Source organism: Pararge aegeria, chromosome 19 (assembly GCF_905163445.1).
Source record: "Pararge aegeria chromosome 19, ilParAegt1.1, whole genome shotgun sequence".
NCBI classification, from domain to species: Eukaryota; Metazoa; Arthropoda; class Insecta; order Lepidoptera; family Nymphalidae; genus Pararge; species Pararge aegeria.
This window is the reverse complement of record NC_053198.1, coordinates 2,807,643-2,828,340: the sequence shown is the minus strand read 5'-3', so window position 1 is coordinate 2,828,340 and position 20,698 is coordinate 2,807,643. Positions and strand designations below refer to the sequence as shown.

The 20,698-nt window shown below is 36.6% G+C and overlaps 1 protein-coding gene across 1 annotated transcript; it reads left to right on the top strand.

Annotated features, from left to right (window-relative positions):
* Positions 1 to 46: 46 nt before the first annotated feature.
* Positions 47 to 15,302, top strand: LOC120632051 (N-terminal kinase-like protein). The gene is made up of 13 exons (XM_039901816.1): positions 47 to 654; positions 1,377 to 1,606; positions 2,736 to 2,912; positions 3,409 to 3,637; positions 5,653 to 5,796; positions 6,482 to 6,663; positions 7,626 to 7,854; positions 8,301 to 8,388; positions 9,043 to 9,204; positions 10,525 to 10,665; positions 11,773 to 11,897; positions 13,277 to 13,478; positions 14,788 to 15,302. The coding sequence occupies exons 1-13, from the start codon at positions 277 to 279 to the stop codon at positions 14,937 to 14,939; spliced, it is 2,439 nt and encodes an 812-aa protein (XP_039757750.1). The 5' UTR covers positions 47 to 276; the 3' UTR covers positions 14,940 to 15,302.
* Positions 15,303 to 20,698: the final 5,396 nt, after the last annotated feature.

Sequence of the window (20,698 nt, the reverse complement as noted above, 5' to 3'; positions counted from 1 at the left end):
CTTTAATCTGTGGTTATTCGAAAAATGTAAATGTAAATTGCACCGTCGTATTTTTAAAGTAAAATATATTTAAAATCGTAATAAATTAGTAATAATGTATTTAATTTTCACTCTCTAATTGTCCTACTAAGTGTATACTTTTAATAAAACGATATACAAGATTTAAGAGTTTTTGTATTATGGAAATTCAAGTAAATACGTGTACCATTGTGCATTGTGAAGAAAATGATTTGTAAATAGAATAGTGTGTACTGTAGATAGCGAAACGTATCCAATATGTGGTCTTTTTTCTCACGGGATCCTACTAAGGACTTTCCTTACGAGGTAGGGGACCCGGTGCTAGGGTTGGAAGACAGGAGTGTATGGACATTGCACAAAGGCAAGAAAAGGGGTACGCAAGATGAGGTGTCCATATTCTTGTTTGACGTGACCAAAAATTCGGAGACCTTATTCGATATAGCTAAAGCCTCGTTGAAGAAACTAAAGACTATGAGACACCCAAGCCTTTTACATTATTTAGATAGCTGTGAAACTGAGAAATTTTTATATGTAGCCACTGAGTATGTAGAGCCTTTAGCGATACACATAGAGAATATGACGTTGGAGGGACAGCAGAGGGATTTGTTCCTTGCATGGGGAATTTTCCAAATCACTGTGAGTATTTATTATTTAATATATATTCCTCACACGACATATTTATCTGGGATATGTAAGCAGTGTAGGAAAGGCAGAGGCAGTTCAATATCACACTGCCTGTACCCCAAATGCCTCTTCTTCTCAATAAAATGTGTAGAGTAAAAGCTTGATAATCCATAACCAATTTCAATCTCTTATGGCTCTCAGACTGATCCTCAGATTTCTATAAAAAACCATACACAAGGTAGGAGACAACACTCAAAAAAATTTGGCTGATGTAAATAACCTTTCGTTATCTGATGAAATGTAAACAGTATGAAAAATCAACAGAATCTGTAAGAACGTAATGATTAAGTTTGTAATTCAAACAATTATTTTTGGTTTTCAAGATCACTAAACAAAATTTTTAAAAGATAAAACTATAATACCAACACTCCATAAGTTTGAATAGGTTTTTCTCTAGAGACAATATTAAGTAGAATCTCTTCACAGGATGTATTTCAGATTAATACAATTACCATAAAACTTATGATAAACAACTAAGACACTGGGAGATATCTATGCATCGTTTGCGTCCATGTCGGACTGGATTGTATAAAAAATGCACCCATATTTATATCAAAGTACCCACTAATGTCAAGAACATAAGTTTAATTATTTACCCACTTTATAAAATTACCATAACATTTATGAAGAGTCTCAGGATAACTTTTATATATTTAAACATTCATTCATTTCAGAGGGCGCTATCTTTCTTTAACAATGATGGTAATGTAAAACATAACAATGTGTGCCTATACTCCGTTTTTGTAACGCTAGCCGGGGAATGGAGACTCGGTGGCTTTGAGTTCCTCACAGCACACGGGCAAGACAACAGTAATCCCTTACCTATCAAGATATTACCTGCGCTTGAAATATATGATCCGCCTGAAAAGAAAGATCCTAGTAAATTGAAGTCTGTTACAAAATGGTAAGTTAATTCAGTAATCAACGTCATCATTATTGTCAGCATATTACCCATATCCCAATGCTGTTCATAGGCCTCCTATTACATAGAATAGAGTGTTTAAGCAAAGCTGCCACACCACACTGCTGTAATGAAAGCTGGTGGGCTTATGCAAAATAAAAATAAAATGAGTTACAACTAAAGTATTAACTGTGTAGCTTGTCTCGAACTGACATTTTCATAGAATATGTTCATACTCACTTTATTTGATACTTAACTAAGTAAAACAAGTACCTTATGTCACACTTTTAATGGCTATACTGTATACAATACAGATATAAACCCAGAACTATTTATTTTACTTTACACTGATTGTTGTTTAGCATGTATTTAACACTTATGTGCTTACAAAAATTAGTAATTTAATTCAACTATTGCATCATTTGATACAAGCTTAAAATTTCTTCCCAGGACCTGCTCTGGTAATAAGGATTATCCAATAATTAGATATGACTTAAGATGGTCAAGGGTACAAAGCATGAAGGGAAATATATCTGCAAGAATATAAGATTGTTCTTGTTGAAACAGAATTTATGAGAAGATTAAAATTGCCTACAGTTTTTAAAGGCAATATTTCTTTGTGTCAAATGTGATTAGTTGAAAGGTTGGCTGTGAAAACAGACAGACAAACTATAGCATTTATAATGTGTAACAATTTAAAATTAAATTGAAGTTGCTTACATTTGAACATCTGTTTAAACATTTCAGCCAATTACTGTGACCCTAATTTTAAACCATTTTAAATTATTACTTACTGTAGCTCAGTCTAGTATAGTTATATTTTGAGATATCAAACTAACAATGATTTATCTATGTCCATTTCATGAAGTGTGTTCTTATAATCATCTAACTAATTAATGTCTCGTTGCTTGGTGGAGTATGGAGAAGCCAGTCCATTAGATCCATTGAGTTATAATGAATTCCCAGAATTCCCTGCGTTATTTTTCTGTGAAAATCTTATAGGAATGATTATTTTCCCTAGGAGTCATAGTATAGTATGTCTATCTCCAAGGTGTAAGCTATCTGTCCCAATATAGTATATTTATATTTTTAATTCCACACTTGATAAAATCCTTATTAAACCTTTCAACAGTTCATCAGACATGTGGGGGCTGGGCTGCCTGATCTGGGAGGCATTCAATGGTCCCCTGTCCACCCAGCCCGCTCTGAAAACGGTAGACAACATTCCTAAACAGCTGTGCACGCTTTACTGTGAACTAGTAAGCGCTAACCCTGCGTCTAGACCAAACCCTGCTGATATTATTACAAGGTAAAATTTTATATTAAAAGTTCTTTTTTTTTACTTTTTATTCCTCTACAATTTAGATGCAATCATTTCGGATGGTAAGTGATGATTTAATCTAAGAAGGGTAACGGGCTAATATGTTAGGGGTATGGCAGTTACATTAAACCCATAGGAACAACTAATTGGACAATCTGTTTTAAAAAGAATTGATTAAAATATTTTTTCCATTTATTTATTCTTTTGATCATCATCATCATATCCGGTCTCCTCCCACAATGGTTTTGGTCATAGTCCACCATGCTAGCCCAGTGCAGATTGGTGGACTTCACACAAAATTAAGGACATTATGAAGAAATCTCTGAAATGGAGGCATTCCCCACGTTGTTTTCCTTCACCGTTGAAGCAAGTGATATTTTAATTGCACATAACTTTAAAAAGTTAGAAGTGCGTGCTGCAAATAACTCGACCCCCGAAAGTAAAGCAGAAGTCCTAACAACTAATCACCGCTTTTTCATTACAGATGTCGAAAACTGGGCGGCTATTTCAAGAACGATCTCATAGACACGATGCTGTTCCTGGAAGAGATCCAGATAAAGGATAAGATGGAGAAAGCTAAGTTTTTCTCCACACTCAGCGGCTATCTGGACAACTTCCCCGAGGCGGTGTGCGTTCACAAGATCCTGCCTCAGTTGCTCACTGCATTCCACTATGGAGACGCCGGGTCGGCTGTCTTAGCACCTATGTTTAAGGTAAGATATCAGCATCCTCGACTCAATGTGTCCAGTACTGGACATAATGGACCGTACAAATTAACGTGGCATAACGTTTGAATAGTTGTGTAGTTTATTGTCACACTTCTGAATGCAAACTGGAGATTTTCTTACTAAATTAGCGATTATTTATATGGCATTGGCGGAGCGCCATCTATTGACAATATTAGGAAACCGTACTGTCACTAGGTGGCGCTAATTCGATACCATTATGATTCGATAAAATGGAGGCGCCGTGACGGCTGTCTTAACACCTATGTTTAAGGTAAGATATCATTGTCGTCAGCTCAACCAATGTGTCCAGAACTGGGCTTAACGAACCGTACAAATTAACGTGGCATAACGTTTGAATAGCTATTTAGTTTTTTGTGACACTTCTGAGTGCCAACTGGAGATTTTCTTACTAAATTAGCGATGTTTTATATTGTATTGGCGGAGCGCCATCTATGGACAATATTAGGAAACCGTACTGTCACTAGGTGGCGCTAATTCGATACCATTATGATTCGATAAAATGTAGACGCAGGGACAGCTGTCTTAGCACCTATGTTTAAGGTAAGATATCGTCGTCATAAGCTCACTCATATTTTCCAGAACTGAGCATAACAGTACATACAAATTATTATTTGATTATGTAGTTTATTGTCACAGTTCTGAATGCCAGCTGGAATTTTTTTAAGTACGTTTACTTATTCGATTGCGTGAAAATCAAATATGCTTTATATGGAATTGCAGGAGCGCCATCTATTTACAATACTAGTAAGTAGAAATCGTACTGTCACTAGGTGGCGCTGGATCCTAGGTGGAAAGTCTCACACTTTGCATTCTGAGAACACCTTTGCAATGTCAGAATTACTAAACATTGCATTACTGTTCCGACGTTTTGCAACGTTCATTCAAGTGTAGGTAATAGTACATTACTGCGGTGACCAGCAAAGTTTTTTTTTTTTTCTTCCATAAACACTTTCTATTAAATGCAAGCGGTATCGAAATTTAAATAGAACATTTGATAAGTTACCTCTTTGGTAAATCAAACGTACAAATTAACGTTTTGGTAAATCAAACGTACAGTTATGAGACAACCGCCACTGCTCTGTACTTGATACTTGTACTCTACAGTACAGCAATACCAAAACCAGGTTGCTTCTTAAATATTTTCTAATGACAATGTGAGATGGTGATAACAAAAAGAATACCCGGCTAAGTTTGTTGTGGGCTTCTTCTTAGACCAGGGCGCGATTGGAACCCTCGTTGCTTTAGTTTTAAGTTTACGATTGTAGTTATCGCCATCACTACTCACTGCTATGTACACATTTTGTATACAATAACCCATCAAAAGTGCCATCTATGTCTCTATTTGAATAAAGAAATATTTGACTTTGACAATTTCGATTTATCTTGAAGAAGGTCAAAGTAACACTCAAATTACAAAGTTAGAGAAAAAAACACTTTAATAAAAATGTAACTCGATGGCTTCTAGTAATGATAAAAAAATACATATCACAACAGCGCATACTGGCATGCCTTAAACTTGACGTACAAGATAAGGCCTAAATAATATTAAGTAAGATTGATGGATTTCTTAACGACACGGCTGCTTGGAAGCAGGTCGCTCGCTCTCATAGATCACGAGATACAAAAATTCTAAAGATTTTCAAAATGTTGAATGTTCAAATAAACCAATCTGCTGAGTTTCTTGCCGGCTCTTCTCTGTAGAATCTACCTTCGGAACCGGTGGTAGTGTCACCACAAACAGACTTACTTGACGTTTAAAAAGTGCTTATAAATTAGGCCCACTTGAAACATGTGAATTTTGAACTTTTAGAATTTTATGAATTTTGAATTTTTTGAATTTACAATATTAAGAAATTTGAATTTTTGAATTTGAATATTTTTGAATTTTTTATTTCGAACCTCATTTTGGACTACTCAGCATGTTAACGTGCAAGACGATGGTCTACATGTCTACTTGTTATCGTACCAGTATGTTCCAGTTAGGTAAACTGTTGGACGAGGAAGACTACCAGAGGCAGATAGTGCCATGCGTGGTGAAGCTGTTCGTGTCCAACGACCGCACCACCCGGTCGCGCCTGCTCCAGCAACTGGACCAGTTCATCCACCACCTGCAGAACTCCACTGTAAGCAACTCACCACCATATGTTATGAGAATAAAGCTTAATTTGCTATACTCCGCGAATAGCACGTGAATCTGTGTGGTTTACCTAATTTATAAATTCTTCAATCTTTATTGTATTTATTTTGGACACATATTATAACAATAGCTCTTAAATCTAAACAAAATGGTTGGTTTGATATGTAATCCACAACACTTTTTTTGTGGATTACATATCAAACTATTCATCTATCAGATTATGTGGACATAATATTGTAAGGAGCAGTAGGAGGATACGATGTAACTCCAAATTTCGTGAGTGTGGTGGTTTTAAGTGGGAGGTCCAGGGTATTTAATTTCTGCATTTTTTCTGTTGCGGTTTCTGGTCTGGTCTGGTGAGACCTTGGCCGTGGCATGTTACCGACAAAGACGTGTCCAAGCGATTTAGCTTTTCGGTACGGTATCGGTTAGAAACCGATTAGGAACCGAACCGAGTTCATTATAAATGCTATTCCCCCTAACAAGTTAGCCCGCTACCATCTGAGACTGCATCATCACATCCACCAGGTGGCAGTCAAAGGGCTAACTTGTAGTGGAACAAAAAAAACCATTCCCAAATTCACAGCGCTCACTTGTACACCAGGGAGGTCGTCAAAAGTGCCATCTAAAAGCCTATTCGGAAAAACCAAATATTTGACTTTGACTTTCAGGTGAACGACCAAATATTCCCGCAAGTGGTGCACGGTTTCATGGACACAAACGCGATCATCAGAGAGCAGACAGTCAAGTCGATTATACACTTAGCACCCAAGCTCAATTATAACAATATAAACGTGGAGGTACTGAAACATTTCGCCCGGCTGCAGTCCAAGGACGACCAAGGTGGTATCAGGTATGAATTTTGTATGCAGTTATTAATATAGAGCTAAGCAACGCGAATACACTTTTTTATAATCTGCCCTCCCGTAGAATATTTACGATGATATTTGAACGATAATATTAAAAAAAAAAAATTTTGTTCGCGGTGACAAGTAGATAATAGGATGAACAAGCGAAAAAAGGACAGATTACGGAAGGAAGAATTAATTATCTGTAGAAATACAGTTCCCGTCTGTGCCATAGACAAAGCACCAAAGATGGGTTGCGTTCAATTAGCCTTCCCGTAGTACGTATCTATGATATAAATATAACCATACACACACCCACACACTTACACTTCCACATACACACTCCACCCAGATACACGAATTAACACACCCACATATACAAAAAACAACACATGCATATAAAATGCACTAAATCTAGTGGAACATTTGTATAATTAGTGTACTATTTACATAGTTGTATAATTAGTGTTTTATTTAGTTATTACTCGGAGGTGGTACATAAAGTACATTATTTACCCAGCATTTATTTAGCAGTGCCACCCTTGCTAATAAGTGTCAATGTAACTGTTCGAAATAAAGATTTATTATTATTTTTATTTATAAATTACAATACTTCCGAACTGGTGACAGAGTCTGGGTGATAAATAAATACTTATAATATAAATATAAACATATTTATATTATAAGTATTTATTCATATTAATAATTAAAATATTCATCAGTCATCTTAGTACCCTTAACACAAGCTACGCTTACTTTGGGCCTGGATGGCGATGTGTGTATTGTCGGTGTATGCTGTTTCTTTTTTTTTCCCGTAGAATATTACGATGACATTTTAACGATAATATTAAAAAAAAATATATTGTTCAATTCGGAACAGTATTTCCTGAGATTAGCGCGTTCAACCAAAACAAACTTCAGCTTTTTAATATTAGTATATAGTTGCTAAAATATTAATTGTCCGCAGAACAAACACCACGGTCTGTCTAGGCAAGATAGCGGCCCACTTGCACCCGCAGATACGACAAAAGGTGCTTGTATCGGCGTTCGTCCGCGCGACCCGCGACGCGTTCCCACCGGCCAGGCAAGCCGGCGTGCTGGCTTTAGCCGCTACGCAACAATACTTCCTCCTAGCCGAGGTGGCCAACAGGGTGCTGCCGGCACTGTGCCCATTAACCGCGGACCCGGAGAAACAGGTACGTTAAAATTGCCGGGCTATATAGCCGGCTAGATTTACGGCTGAATGTAATTTTAATGGCCACTAAAATTTGGATTCGAAAAACTTTCAATTACGAAAGAATTGCTGAGCTATATATCCGGCTAGATTTTTGGCAAGATGCAATTTTCATAATCATGGGCCCTGGATTTGAATGGGCCATATTATGGCTTGCTATATTAACGGCGAGATGCAAATTATAACGTACGTAAGAATAGCTGAAAACCCTTGCTTATCTACACGGTCTCTTAGATTTACAGCAAGATGCAATTTTCGTACAAAATGACTGCGGATTTGAAGAATAGATTAGGTATGTTAGAAATGTCAAAAATCTTGGCTTTTTATAGGTCAAATTATTCTCGACCCTTTCTTATTCGGAACAGTAGTTCCTGAGATTAGCGCGTTTAACATTACTTTTTGTCCTAGGTTCGAGATGCAGCCTTTAGAACGATAAAAGGATTTCTCGGAAAACTAGAAAAAGTGTCAGAGGATCCCAGCCTTAAAGAAGGAATGGGTAAGTTGATATGGATTCTCGCGACCCTAATTTTTGTCTCACACTCTCTAATCCGTAGTGTTTGTATACTCTTTGGTCTAGCCATAGATTTTTAATCAATCGCAGTTATCGCGGTTGAAATACTGTCATTATTTTAAAATTTCCATTCTCTGAATCCGTAACTCATCATCGGATCTATTTGAAATTCGAAAATCGGTCTATAATATAAATAACGGATTTATGAATATGAAAACATGTGAAAAGGGTACGTAGAATGAAATCGGCCAAGTGGGGGCCGATTTGCGCGTTCCATACCATTATCCATAAAAACGGCCAAAAAATCATGTCTGTTGTATGGGAGCCTCCTAAATATTTATTTTATTTTAATAGTATTTTGTTCTAAAGCGACAACGGAAATACATCTTCTGCGAAAATTTCAACAGTCCAACTTTCACGGTTCATGATATACAGTAACAGACAGACACACAGGCGGACGGACAGCGGGGTTTGCGGTAGATTTGAGTAGGGGTTTGGGGGGCCGCGTCAGCCAATTTCTCCTGATGTGTTATATTTTAAGTTTCCTAACTTTTATTAAACATGTATACATCCGACATTGGCTAATCTGTGTAAAGCAAAAAGAAAAAAAAAATGGCACCAATATGTCCGTCATTTCAGAGGCGGACGTCCACACGGCGACGCCGTCTCTCAGCAACGCCGCCGCGACTTGGGCCGGTTGGGCGGTGACGGCGGTCACTGCCAAGTTCTACCGCTCGCATTCCGACACCGCAAGGGTCCAGCACGCGTCCAAGTCTGTGCTGTCCAAGCCTGGCTCACTGGGTAAGTGGATTCGCCATTTTCCCCTCATCGTCATCAATACCCTATGCTGCTAAGGCTTCTCCCTCTCGCATTATTTATTGTAATTTTTTTTTTTTTAATATTCATGACATGCCACCTTAATAAATTTATATTGCATTTTAATTTTAATTTGATATTTTATATTGCTATTTATTTATTTAAACAACTTAAACATAAATTATATGCAAAACGCGGCCTTATCACTAAAAGTGATCTCTTCCAGGCAATGAGAGACGGGAAATCGCAATGCTATATAAAAAAAAAAATCATAAATAATTAAACAAAATAATAAATGTAATAATTGCTAATTATTTCTTTCTTGTTTTTTCCAAGTTTTGTTATTTTTTTAATGTTAATACTACTAAGAGCTATGCGGCGGCGTGCATAGAGGGTATGCACAGGGTATGCAGATGATATAAAATGAAGAAAATCTCCTATACGAGTTATAAATACTTAAGGGTAGGCTTTTTTTTACTCTTACAATGTCTATCCTTAAGTTTTTTATAACTCGTACTGAATTTCTTTATTTTATATCATCTGCATACCCTGTGCATACCCTCTATGCACTCCACTGGATCTATGCCTGAAATAACGATTATTTATATTAATAAATAATTAAAAACGATTAATCTTATCAAACAATTTGACAATAAATACAATTTTCGGTGGTTTTGTTGGGTTAGATTCCACTACAATTTTGCCCTCAAATTCAGTAGCCTTGAAGGCATTCAGGTAGTAAGTGGCAGGAAATACAGGAACAGCGTTACGTATCAGAAACTTGAATGAAAACCGCTTCGTACGTGTTAACTGACTGCCAAGCACATAAGGATACCACCGTTCACGGACTCTCGCTGTTCTGTGTTAGAATGATACCGGAGCAACAAGATTATAAAGTCCTGGTCACACTCGCCAAAGTATATAAGAATGAAATAAATAAATGTTATCTGTTTATGTTTTTTCTATAGATAGAAAAGAATACACATAAACAGGCAACATTTATTTATTTATTTTTATTTATAATCCTTATTTGCATTGCACATTACAAGTGGAAAAAAAACTGAAGAAGACTTAAAAAAAACACAGACAGAAGCAGGATAAAAAAGGCGGCCTTATCGCTTAGTAAAAATCTCTTCAAGGCAACCTTAGAGTAAGGAAAACAACATTGCGTCGGAGCTGTAAGCTGTCTAGTTTGGTGTGCATCTAGACATCATGTTTGGAGAAATGGTAACGTGCAGATATGACTGGTGTTCGTTTGTTGTTCGTTACATACAAAGTGGTTAATTTTTTTTTTTAATTCCGCAGAACAACCGTCGTCGAGCAGTATGTCCACGACGACGTCGTCAGTCACGTCGATGACGTCACTGGAGCACAGCGAGTCCGCGTCGGACTACGACCCGGAGCATTGGGACATGACGGCGTGGGGGGAGATCGATTCCAGCGCTGGTATGTCTTCACAATTTGTAAGGCAAAGGGCGGACAGAACCGCACCGCAACGTATAGCAACGAAGACGATCATATCAACCTATTTACCGTCTACAGGGCACGGGTCTCCTCCCACAATGATTCGAGGTTAAGGCCACCACGCTGGCCCATTGCGGGTTGGTGGACTCCACACACCTTTGAGAATATTATTTAGAACTATCAGGCATGCAGTTTCCTTCACCGCTGAAGCAAGTGATATTTTGATCGCTTAAAACGCACATAACTCAGAAAAGCTGGAAGGTGCGTGCTCGGATTCGAACTCGGCCCCCCGAAAGTGTCTCATTAAAGCCATTTTCAATTTTCTAACAACCAAAATACTCAAGTTATGTCTGTATGTCTGTAGTCTGGCAGTATTATAATATTGCATAATATATAGTATTTCACGGCCGATTGGTGCAGTTGGTAGCTTTCTGAGTCCAAGGCCGTTGGTTCGATTCCCACAACTGGGAAATGTTAGTGTGATGAACATTAATGTTTTTCGGTGTCTGGGTGTTTATCTGTATATTATAAGTACTTATGTATATTATTCATACAAAAATATTCATCAGTCATCTTAGTACCCATAACACAAGCTACGATTAGTTTGGGGCTAGATGGCGCTGTGTGTATTGAAATAATATATTTATTTAAGTATTTCATTTTTATTTCATCCCAAAACTTTGATAAATAACTAAGGAAACCGTCAAAATTCTCGCTAGAGGTAACTTTGGAGTGCAAATTTTACTGAAGCGAGTAACCATTTAATAGAAATATGGCCAACAAGAAACATATCTTTTTTTTGTCGATATGCAGAACTATATAGATAACTAATAGTCAAAGTTATTTAGTTAAAAAAAAAACACCCGGCTAAGTTTGTTGTGGACTTCTTCTTAGACCAGGACGCGTTTGGAACCCTCGTAGCTTTAGTTTTAAGTTTACGAATGTGGTTATCGCCATCATCTCACTACCGTGTAATTCTTATGTACGCATCAAAAGTGCCACCTATGGGCCTACTTGAATAAAGATATTTTTGACTTTGACTTTGACTTTATTTGAAACACATTCAGCAGTGCACATTGTCTGTGGCAGGTACAACCGGCGCCAGTGCGAAGTCTCCCGGCAGCAGTGGCAGTGCTCACGCCACTTCCGGCCTAGCGGCACTATGCGAAGACGACTGGGACAACGAGGAGTGGGGCACGTTGCAAGAACAGCCGGTACGCATGTAGTTAGGTCATCGAGCACATAGCCAATAGAGACTATACCTGAATCGAAACCGGTGGTAGACTCACTACCAACGAACTGATTTGTTTTAAAAGTGCTTATAAACTGGGCTCAATTAAAGTGGCTACCAATTCGTTCCCGTAGAAACTTACACGCTCTTTTTCTCCTTAATTCAGTTTGATATTATCCTCAAACTCCGCTGTAGTGTATGTGATTACACTGTCTCGTGTGTTCCTGAGCAATGTTACTACGTCAGTATTACCCGAGCCGCAGGCGAGAGTAGACGTGTAACAGTTGGGCGTGAGCATTGCCGGGCCAGTGTCTAGGGGACGGACGCTATTAGCAGATCCTACAAGTGGCGACGAGGATGGGATACGAATACTTAAAATAGTGTTTCACCTTCATGAGTAAAAGACTATTTCATATGTAATATGTTGTGAAACGTCTATGTAATGATATATATATTATTTATCAATATAAAATTTAAAGAAAAACAAATTATAAATTAAAATTAAAACAACGTCTAGAAAATATATATATGTAAGACACTGCCTCCGTTTAAACTACCGCAGGAGACAGGCCTTCACACTAATGAAATATATACAATTTTCTGTTTAAATAAAGATATATTACGTTTACTATGTATATTACTATGTAATATTGGTACGAGTATATAAAGTTTTATTTTTATTTTTATTATTCCCTAAATTGACTGTTGCACTATCCCGTTTTTCGTACCTAAACATGCTTCATTAACCAAAGGTTGTCTGGAGGAGAAGATCGCATATACAACTTGTAAATGAAAACAGAAATAATACTCTACAGACTTTAGGGTACATTATGTAGTGTCTCTGAGACTTAATAGTTTTTGAGTAAACCACTGCCATAGTGTTTACTGAAAGACATCATATTCAGCCCTAATATCACATGCAAAATTAAAATCATGCGACTCCTGTTACTTTATTAAGTTCACACGCGTAGCGTGGGTACTATGCTTGTGACGGTCTTTTATCTTGAATAGGTTTGTCATCATAAGTAAACACTTTTTTATTTTTATTTTGAGACGAATTAATATAATCTGTCGCACTTAAAATAATAGTTTTTTTTTTTATTTCGAGGCTAATTAATATAATCTGTCTCACTTAATATAGTAGTTTTTTTTTAATTTGAGTCTAATTAATAAAACCTGTCTCACTTGAAATAATAGTTTTTTTTTTTTAATTTTGGGACTAATTAATATAATCTGTCTCACTTAAAATAGTAGTTTTTTTTTTTAATTTGAGTCTAATTAATAAACCCTGTCTCACTTGAAATAATAGTTTTTTTTTATTAATTTTGAGTCTTATTAATATAGTATAATCTGTCTCGACAGTCAGCGGAAGCGGAGCTGGCGAGCCCGTCGGAAACGTGGAACAACTCGTCGTGGTCGGAGCACAACGTGAACAACGCCAACGCGACCATGGTTCGAGGTTCCGCGCGTGTGGACCACCGGCCCGCACCGCACCAGAACAGCAACGACTCGCTGGGCGGTTGGGAAGACGGCGAGTTCGAGCCCATAGAGGAGAACGTCGACGGTACTAACACCACCACCCCCTATATATCATTTATAACTATCACTGCAAAAAAATATTCAATGTTGATAACAGACTAACTCTTTCACAGAACGACAGAGGAATTTGTATATATTTTAAACCGACCACGGTGCTTCAACATGTTTTAGCAAACCGTTATCATATGTCACTGTAATGAAATAATCGCGATGGCTAAACGTACTTTCTAAGGCACTTCGCAATTAAAAGCACCATTTTTTTTTTTTTTAACGGTCAGACTTACTGGAGTTTTCTCGACAGAAGAATAAATTTCGTGATTCGTTGTTAAACGTGCATACCGCATGACTGACGCGCCCACCGCAGGCATTGAATCGAAACGGAGTGAGCTTAAAGTAGACCTTGTTTAACTTGTTTTAGAATCGCTAATGCTGCCAGCTTATCCCAGAGAGATGAGAGTTGCTTTCTTTATTAATTGGTAAAATTGTACTACAAACCTTTTCATATATCAGCCATCCTCTAAGAAACTACGTTTATGGTGAAGATGGTGAGATCAATCGAAAACATATTGTATGTTACTGTGTTATTATTATATACGCATCGCAGTGGCGTGCACAGGGTCTTAGCACTTAACTGACGCGCCCACTGAAGGTAGCATACGCAATAAGCGTCCGACGATAAAACAGAGTCTTGGTAATAATAGATGGATCAAGCAGATTGCCTACCTGATAGTAAGTGATCCATCCATAGTGCCTTCGACTCGACCTTGAACCTTGAATTTAAAGACATAGGTATAATTAAAGTTGCCTCGCAATTTTTTTTATAGTAATATAATGTTTATTAAACGCACACAATAATTATAAACAAAAAGTCGATATAAACAGTCGACTTACTAGAAACGGGCATAAATTAGTGATATCTGCATATTGTCTGAGAAAAGAACAGAAATCTATTGCGGGGATGGGTATATGCTTTTATAACATGATACCTTCACATAAGTTTAAACAATATATTAAAACACACTTTAACAATCGTGGTTACTACATTATTGATGAATTCCTTAACGACAAGGCTGCTTGGAAGCAGGCCACTCCGCTCTCATCTCTCACAAAACAGGATTATCTAAAGATTGTTAAACTATAAAATTATGTTGGAAAAGAGCAATCTGCTGAGTTTCTTGCCGGCTCTTCTCAGTGGAATCTGCCTTCCGAACCGGTGGTAGAGTCACGACAAACAGACTGACTTGAGGTTTTAAAAGTGCTTATAAACTAGGCCTAATTGAAATAAATGAATTTTGAATTTTTTGAATTTTGAATTTTGAATTTGCTCTTCACAGAAAACAACGCATCCAAAATGGACGAAATGCGTCGCAAGCGTGAAGAGAGAAAGCTTCAGCGTCAGAGAGAGATGGAAGCGAGACGCAGTGCACGAGGCCAAGGGCCCATGAAGCTTGGCACCAAGATCGCCGCGCCGCCACCTCCCTTCTAACTTCTAAGCTTAAAACCCTCTCGTGTTTGTACACCCCCCTTTAGGGTCTTTGGACCCTTGGGTCAGTGCCTTTAGAGCGGTTACGCACTGCATCCGATCCCAATCCATGAAAAACCCCACTAATACTAAAATCGTGAAATTTCGTGAGCATGTTCGAACGTTTGTTACTCTTAAACGCAAAAACTAAACTACTGACCGAAAGGAATCAAGACCGATTGCTAAAAATACGCATAAGTATATGCGTTTAAGTACGCGTACGCATAAGTCTATTTCGGAAAGTATTTCCACGGATTCGGATCGAATGCAGTGCGTAATCGCTCTTAGTGTAAGTTTTCGATTAAACAAACGTCAACGTCAGCGAAATTCTTGTAATTTTTTTATGAACGACCAAATGTCATGATTTGACAATTATCATCGTTATCGTACCCTTAGTATTAGTTTTGCACTCTCGCAAACGTGCAGTCGCTAACGAGTATCGAAACGGAGTGAGCTTAAAGTAGACCTTGTTTAACTTGTTTTAGAATCGTTTAGGCTGCCAGCTTATCCCAGAGAGTTGCTTTCTTTATTAATTGGTCAAATTATACTGCAAACACCTTTTCATATATCAGCCATCCTCTAAGAAACTACGTTTATGGCGAAGATGGTGAGATCAATCGAACACATATTTTATGTTGCTATGTTATTATTATATACTCATCGCAGTGGCGTGCGCAAGGTCTTAGGCCAAGGTACATAAAGCATAAAATGAAAAATTTCCCGAGCTATATAATACGAGCTATATAAAATAATTTCGGTAGACATGCTTTTATGCATGTATGAAGTGCACGCCACTGACGTATAGTAAGCATCGGATGTTCTCCAAAGGAATATTTTTTACCGTTTTTGTAACATTTTTCATTGATGATCCTCTCCTATCTAGCCGTAGCGTTATATAGCCTATAGTCTTACTTTATAAATGGACTATCCAACGCAATAAGGTTAACTAACTAAAGTAGGAACTTTTAAAAGAAAAATGAATTTGGATTTTAAGACAAGCTTAATAAGGTCCATTATACTTTGTCATTATAACGTCCCGATAACGTCTTTACGATTGCGAGCATATCAATCTTATATAAAGGGTACTGAACACGGACTATAACCAGAAAACATACACCAGGGGCTTTGTTCATACCAAGCTCAAACTGCGCAAACATGGTCGAACACTTTTACGCTGGTAATTAAAAACAGTTTTTATCCCATTCGAATAGAGTCGTGAATAGAATTCATCATATAATCAAACGTAATAAACGTTGATGACGGCACAGTGGTGAGTGCTGTGGTATTTTAAGTTGAATGTCCCGGGTTGAAGGACCTGAATGTGTTTAGTATACTAGTCATTAAAATCATACCTTTTTATCTTCTCCTAACATTATACAACGTGTAACCGAATTACGAAATAATGTTGAAGGATGCATAAGTATATATCTTAAGGAATCAATCTGAAAAATAGTAAATCGAAAGAAGCATAATTGTTTTTCCACACAAACTAATTCCACACATTCTAAGTGTTTACTTGTGACAACCCTATTGAAGATAAAAGACCGACACGCGCACGTGATGTTAGGGCTGTGTCTGATTTCTTTCAGTAAAAACTATGGCAGTGATTTACTCAAAAACTGTTAGGTTTTTGGTTTCACAGATAACTCGTAATACACCTCTAAAGCCTGTGAAGTATTATTTGGGTTTTCATTTACACGTTGTATATGCGACAGTGTTTTTTTTTATTTATATTCAGTTGTAATTAATGATATTTGGCATTGAGATAGATAGATAGCAACCTGGAAAAGGTTTAAAAACTATCAAGCATTATCTTTGTACGGCTTCAGAGCTAAACTGATCTATATAAAATTTTGTATATTATGCTTGAATCCTAAAAAAATATAGCCTCTGTCTTGGTCTTTTTTTACTACAGAAATTAAATATAGGGTGTTTCTTAATACACCTATATAAAAGTGAAGAATGCTTTATATATACCCATAGTTATTTGACCGCGTTTATTACGGTTTTTTATAAACTCAGTAGAAACAGTTTGTATCATAAAGTGTAGCCTATGCTGCTCTCCTTATTTTCAACTAACTCTATGACGAAAATTAAGTTAATTGATTGTTTAGTTAGGGCGTGAAGGAGGGACAAACAAACAAACATACTTTCGCATTTATAATATTAGTAAGGATTGAAAAGGTAAGAATTGGATGAGGACTCTATTTAATTATTTGTCGAAATCAAAATTATTTTATGCTACCAAAGTTTGACGCTTGATCTACTGACCCTTGCAGCGTTTGCACATATGACATTTTAACGCCCCATTAAAGCGTCAATACGAAATAGTCTTACTCGAAATATGTATTCGTAAGTTTCGAAACAACTTCCATAGTAAATGGAACCTTATTTGAATTGTTTTAAAGTCGTATTCCGTCAGTCGGTTACTTCAAGTTTCCGTTAAGAATGCTGGCTATGGACGTATGGACGAAATCGAACTTTAAACCTTGCATTATAAGGTCGGTTTTACTCTGAATAGTTAACCAATACCAATGAAACGCGCTTAAATGTCGCCATGTGCAAAAGCATCTGAAGTGTGATTGTGAAACATTGATATAAAAAAAACAAAGATGCACCATTGTTTATCTGTTTTTTTCGTCGCCTATAAACCCCACCCCCTTGAATATTCCTTCTTTCAATAACATATCACCATAGATATGAATAAAGCTTGGGCGTGAAACGAAGCGTTTTGTATGTAACGTTTTATAGATTTCACTATCTCACCGGCTCTCCATGACCTTTGCGATATGTACTATTTACAATTTTATCATTGAATAGGCATGATGACAGTAACGAAGAATCGCTAAAATATTGTATTTATCTAATGATATATGATTCATATTTCATGTATAATGAAAAACATATTTATTTCTATCGAAGTGAGATTGGTATTTATTTTCAATAAATAAAACTGAAATCCAGCAATCTGCCATGACAGGTGAAACGCCGAATTCAAAATTAAAACGTCACGTCTATATATACATAATTTAGACCGCTGGAACGTCGAAAATCTCTGGGTATATCAAGTATTTTGTGATTTCAAACTATCATTTGCTAAGTTTTTTGTTTACAGTACCAAAATCAATTATCTTTAGTTATGGAAGTACTTACGAGTGCGGCCATGACACCCTGCGAGCTTTTTCGCGGAAAATAATATTTTTAAATATAATTTGCAATTTTAAACAAGAAAACTGTATTATATTTATTTCTACAAAAATAACATATTGGGGCAGTTTTTCAAATGAGTCATCATGCATATTTCTTTAAAACTGAATGTCCGCAGCCGCAAGGACGGTGCATCGCGGTCGTTATATTGAACTGCAATGTTATAAATGAAGTTTTTTATGTTACTACTGGCTTTGGAAAGTACCATTTGTACTAAGTAAAATGGAATTTAATATAAAGATCGCAAAAGTACGTTGTGCACACAGTGTTTAGACAAAAAGCCTCCATAAAAACCTCAAGGTATGCAATGCGTAAATGCCTGTATATAGTGCACGTCGCTTTTTGGTTTGTTTCGCAACGATTTTTACCTCATGGGTCTTGATAACATCAACGCTAACGGCCCACTACCGGGCAAAGGTCTCCTATACGAATGAGAAAATTGTAGGCCGTAGTCCACCACGCTGGCTAAGTCCGGATTGGTAGACATCACACACCCTTGGACATTATGGAGTAGGTACTCTCAGGCATGCAGGTTTCCCAATGCTTTCCTTCACCGCAAACGATATTTTGTTGTTTATCTTAAAAACGCACATAACTCCGAAAGGTTACAGATAGAAGCAGGGGTTTCAACTCGGACCCTCGAAAGGGAAATCGAAGCCTAACTCACTACGCTATCACCGCGTTAAGCTGCTTCTATTGCTTACCTTTCTGAAATTAATATACTACGACAATACACACATCGCCATCTAGCCCCAAAGTAAGCATAGCTTGTGTTATTGGTACTAGGATAGCTGATGAATATTTTTACGAAGATAATACACATAAATACTTATAATATACATATAAACACCCAGACACTGAAAAACAAGCATGTTCATCACATAAACATTTTCCAGTTGTGGGAATCGACCCCGCGGCCTAGGACTCGTAAAGCAGGGTCACTGCCCACTGCGCCAGTTGGTGCATAGGCAGTTTGGATTCATTAATAACACAATTCTGAGATACATAAATATCTATCTCGTAAGATTTAAGCCGCATTTGCAAAAATATATTTGGTCTTTGAATTCCTGTACTTTTCTCTCCTAAAATATGCATGTTTACTACATATAAACCTTCCTCTGGAATCACTCTTTCTATTGCTGCACTGCATCAAATCCGTTGCGGAGTTTAAAAGGTCTGAATGTACAAACAGCGAGAGCTACTTTGTTTAATACTATGTAACGGTAACGAAGAAAGACTTTCAAGTCCATGAAGCTTATACTCTAGTGTCTAGAATGTCACTTCAAAACGGTTCGAAGCACGTGAACTTACTGTGACCCTCACAGAATATTGCCGCCCACATCGCTGCATTAAACATGTGTCATTTATAAACATTGGTTAACGAAAAAAGATTAATAATGTACCTGAATATAATGTATTCAATCTATTGATCACTTTTTACTGTAAATAATATATGAATTTATTAAAAAAAAACATATAGGTAATATTCATAAAGAAATATAACATAATATTAATTATTTGTTATTAACTATGTATACACTATGCTTTTTCGCATTTAGGATAATTTTTCTTTTTTGAATTTTTTGTTCTAGATTTAACACAGATAAAAAAGTAAAAAAAAAGGTTGATTACATAACATGTCAAGAAAAAAAATAAAGCAACTTTGACGTTATTCTCGTGAGAGACCAAAATCGATAAAACCGCCTTTTGTATACTGGTTGTCTGTGCTTTTTTAATTTTTCTTCTGTTTTTTTAACTTGTAGTGAGCCAACAAAGAGAAAAAAAAAAAAAATACAGTATTTATATCCCCTCGCATGCAAATAATGTCAAGAATTGTTTATCATGAAGTTATTATGCTTACGTTGACCACTGTTTACTAATTTGATTATTTGTTTTTACCGCTTGTAGCGGTTTACTAAGCTGTCGCTTATACGACAAAGACGTAGCCCTTCGGCGGAGTCGGAAAAGAAGTATATCGCTTACAAAACATAACTATGTTTCGTCTTTATTTTAATAAATAAATAGGTACCTAATTATAGTTGAAGATATTATTTTAAGTTATACATTTCCAATGCTTATGAAAATTTATTATTAAATTGTATATAATTTTCAATATCTGCCTTTCTCTATCCCTATACGACTAACATCTTGTCTGTCAAATTCTATAGATACGAAATTAGTAGTAGAATTATATGGAAAATCAAAAATGCTTGTCCAATTTACAATGAAGGACAGTGTATATTTTAAATTTCATTAAAAAATTTCAGCGATTGATAAACACTTGTTCCTACCATCATGCCGAGTCACTATCCCAGTTTTAAAAAAAAACACAAAATTAGCTGCTCACTGTGAAAATTCTCTAATAAATAACCTGTTAAATGTATACTTTTGCATTCTGAAACCTAAGTTTCCAACTGAGTTCATTTCGGTGGGCATAATGGTTTGGGCGTTATTTAATGGTAACTTTTCAGTTGCTATTTTGGTTGCCAACTGGGATAGTAAATCTGCCTGCAGGT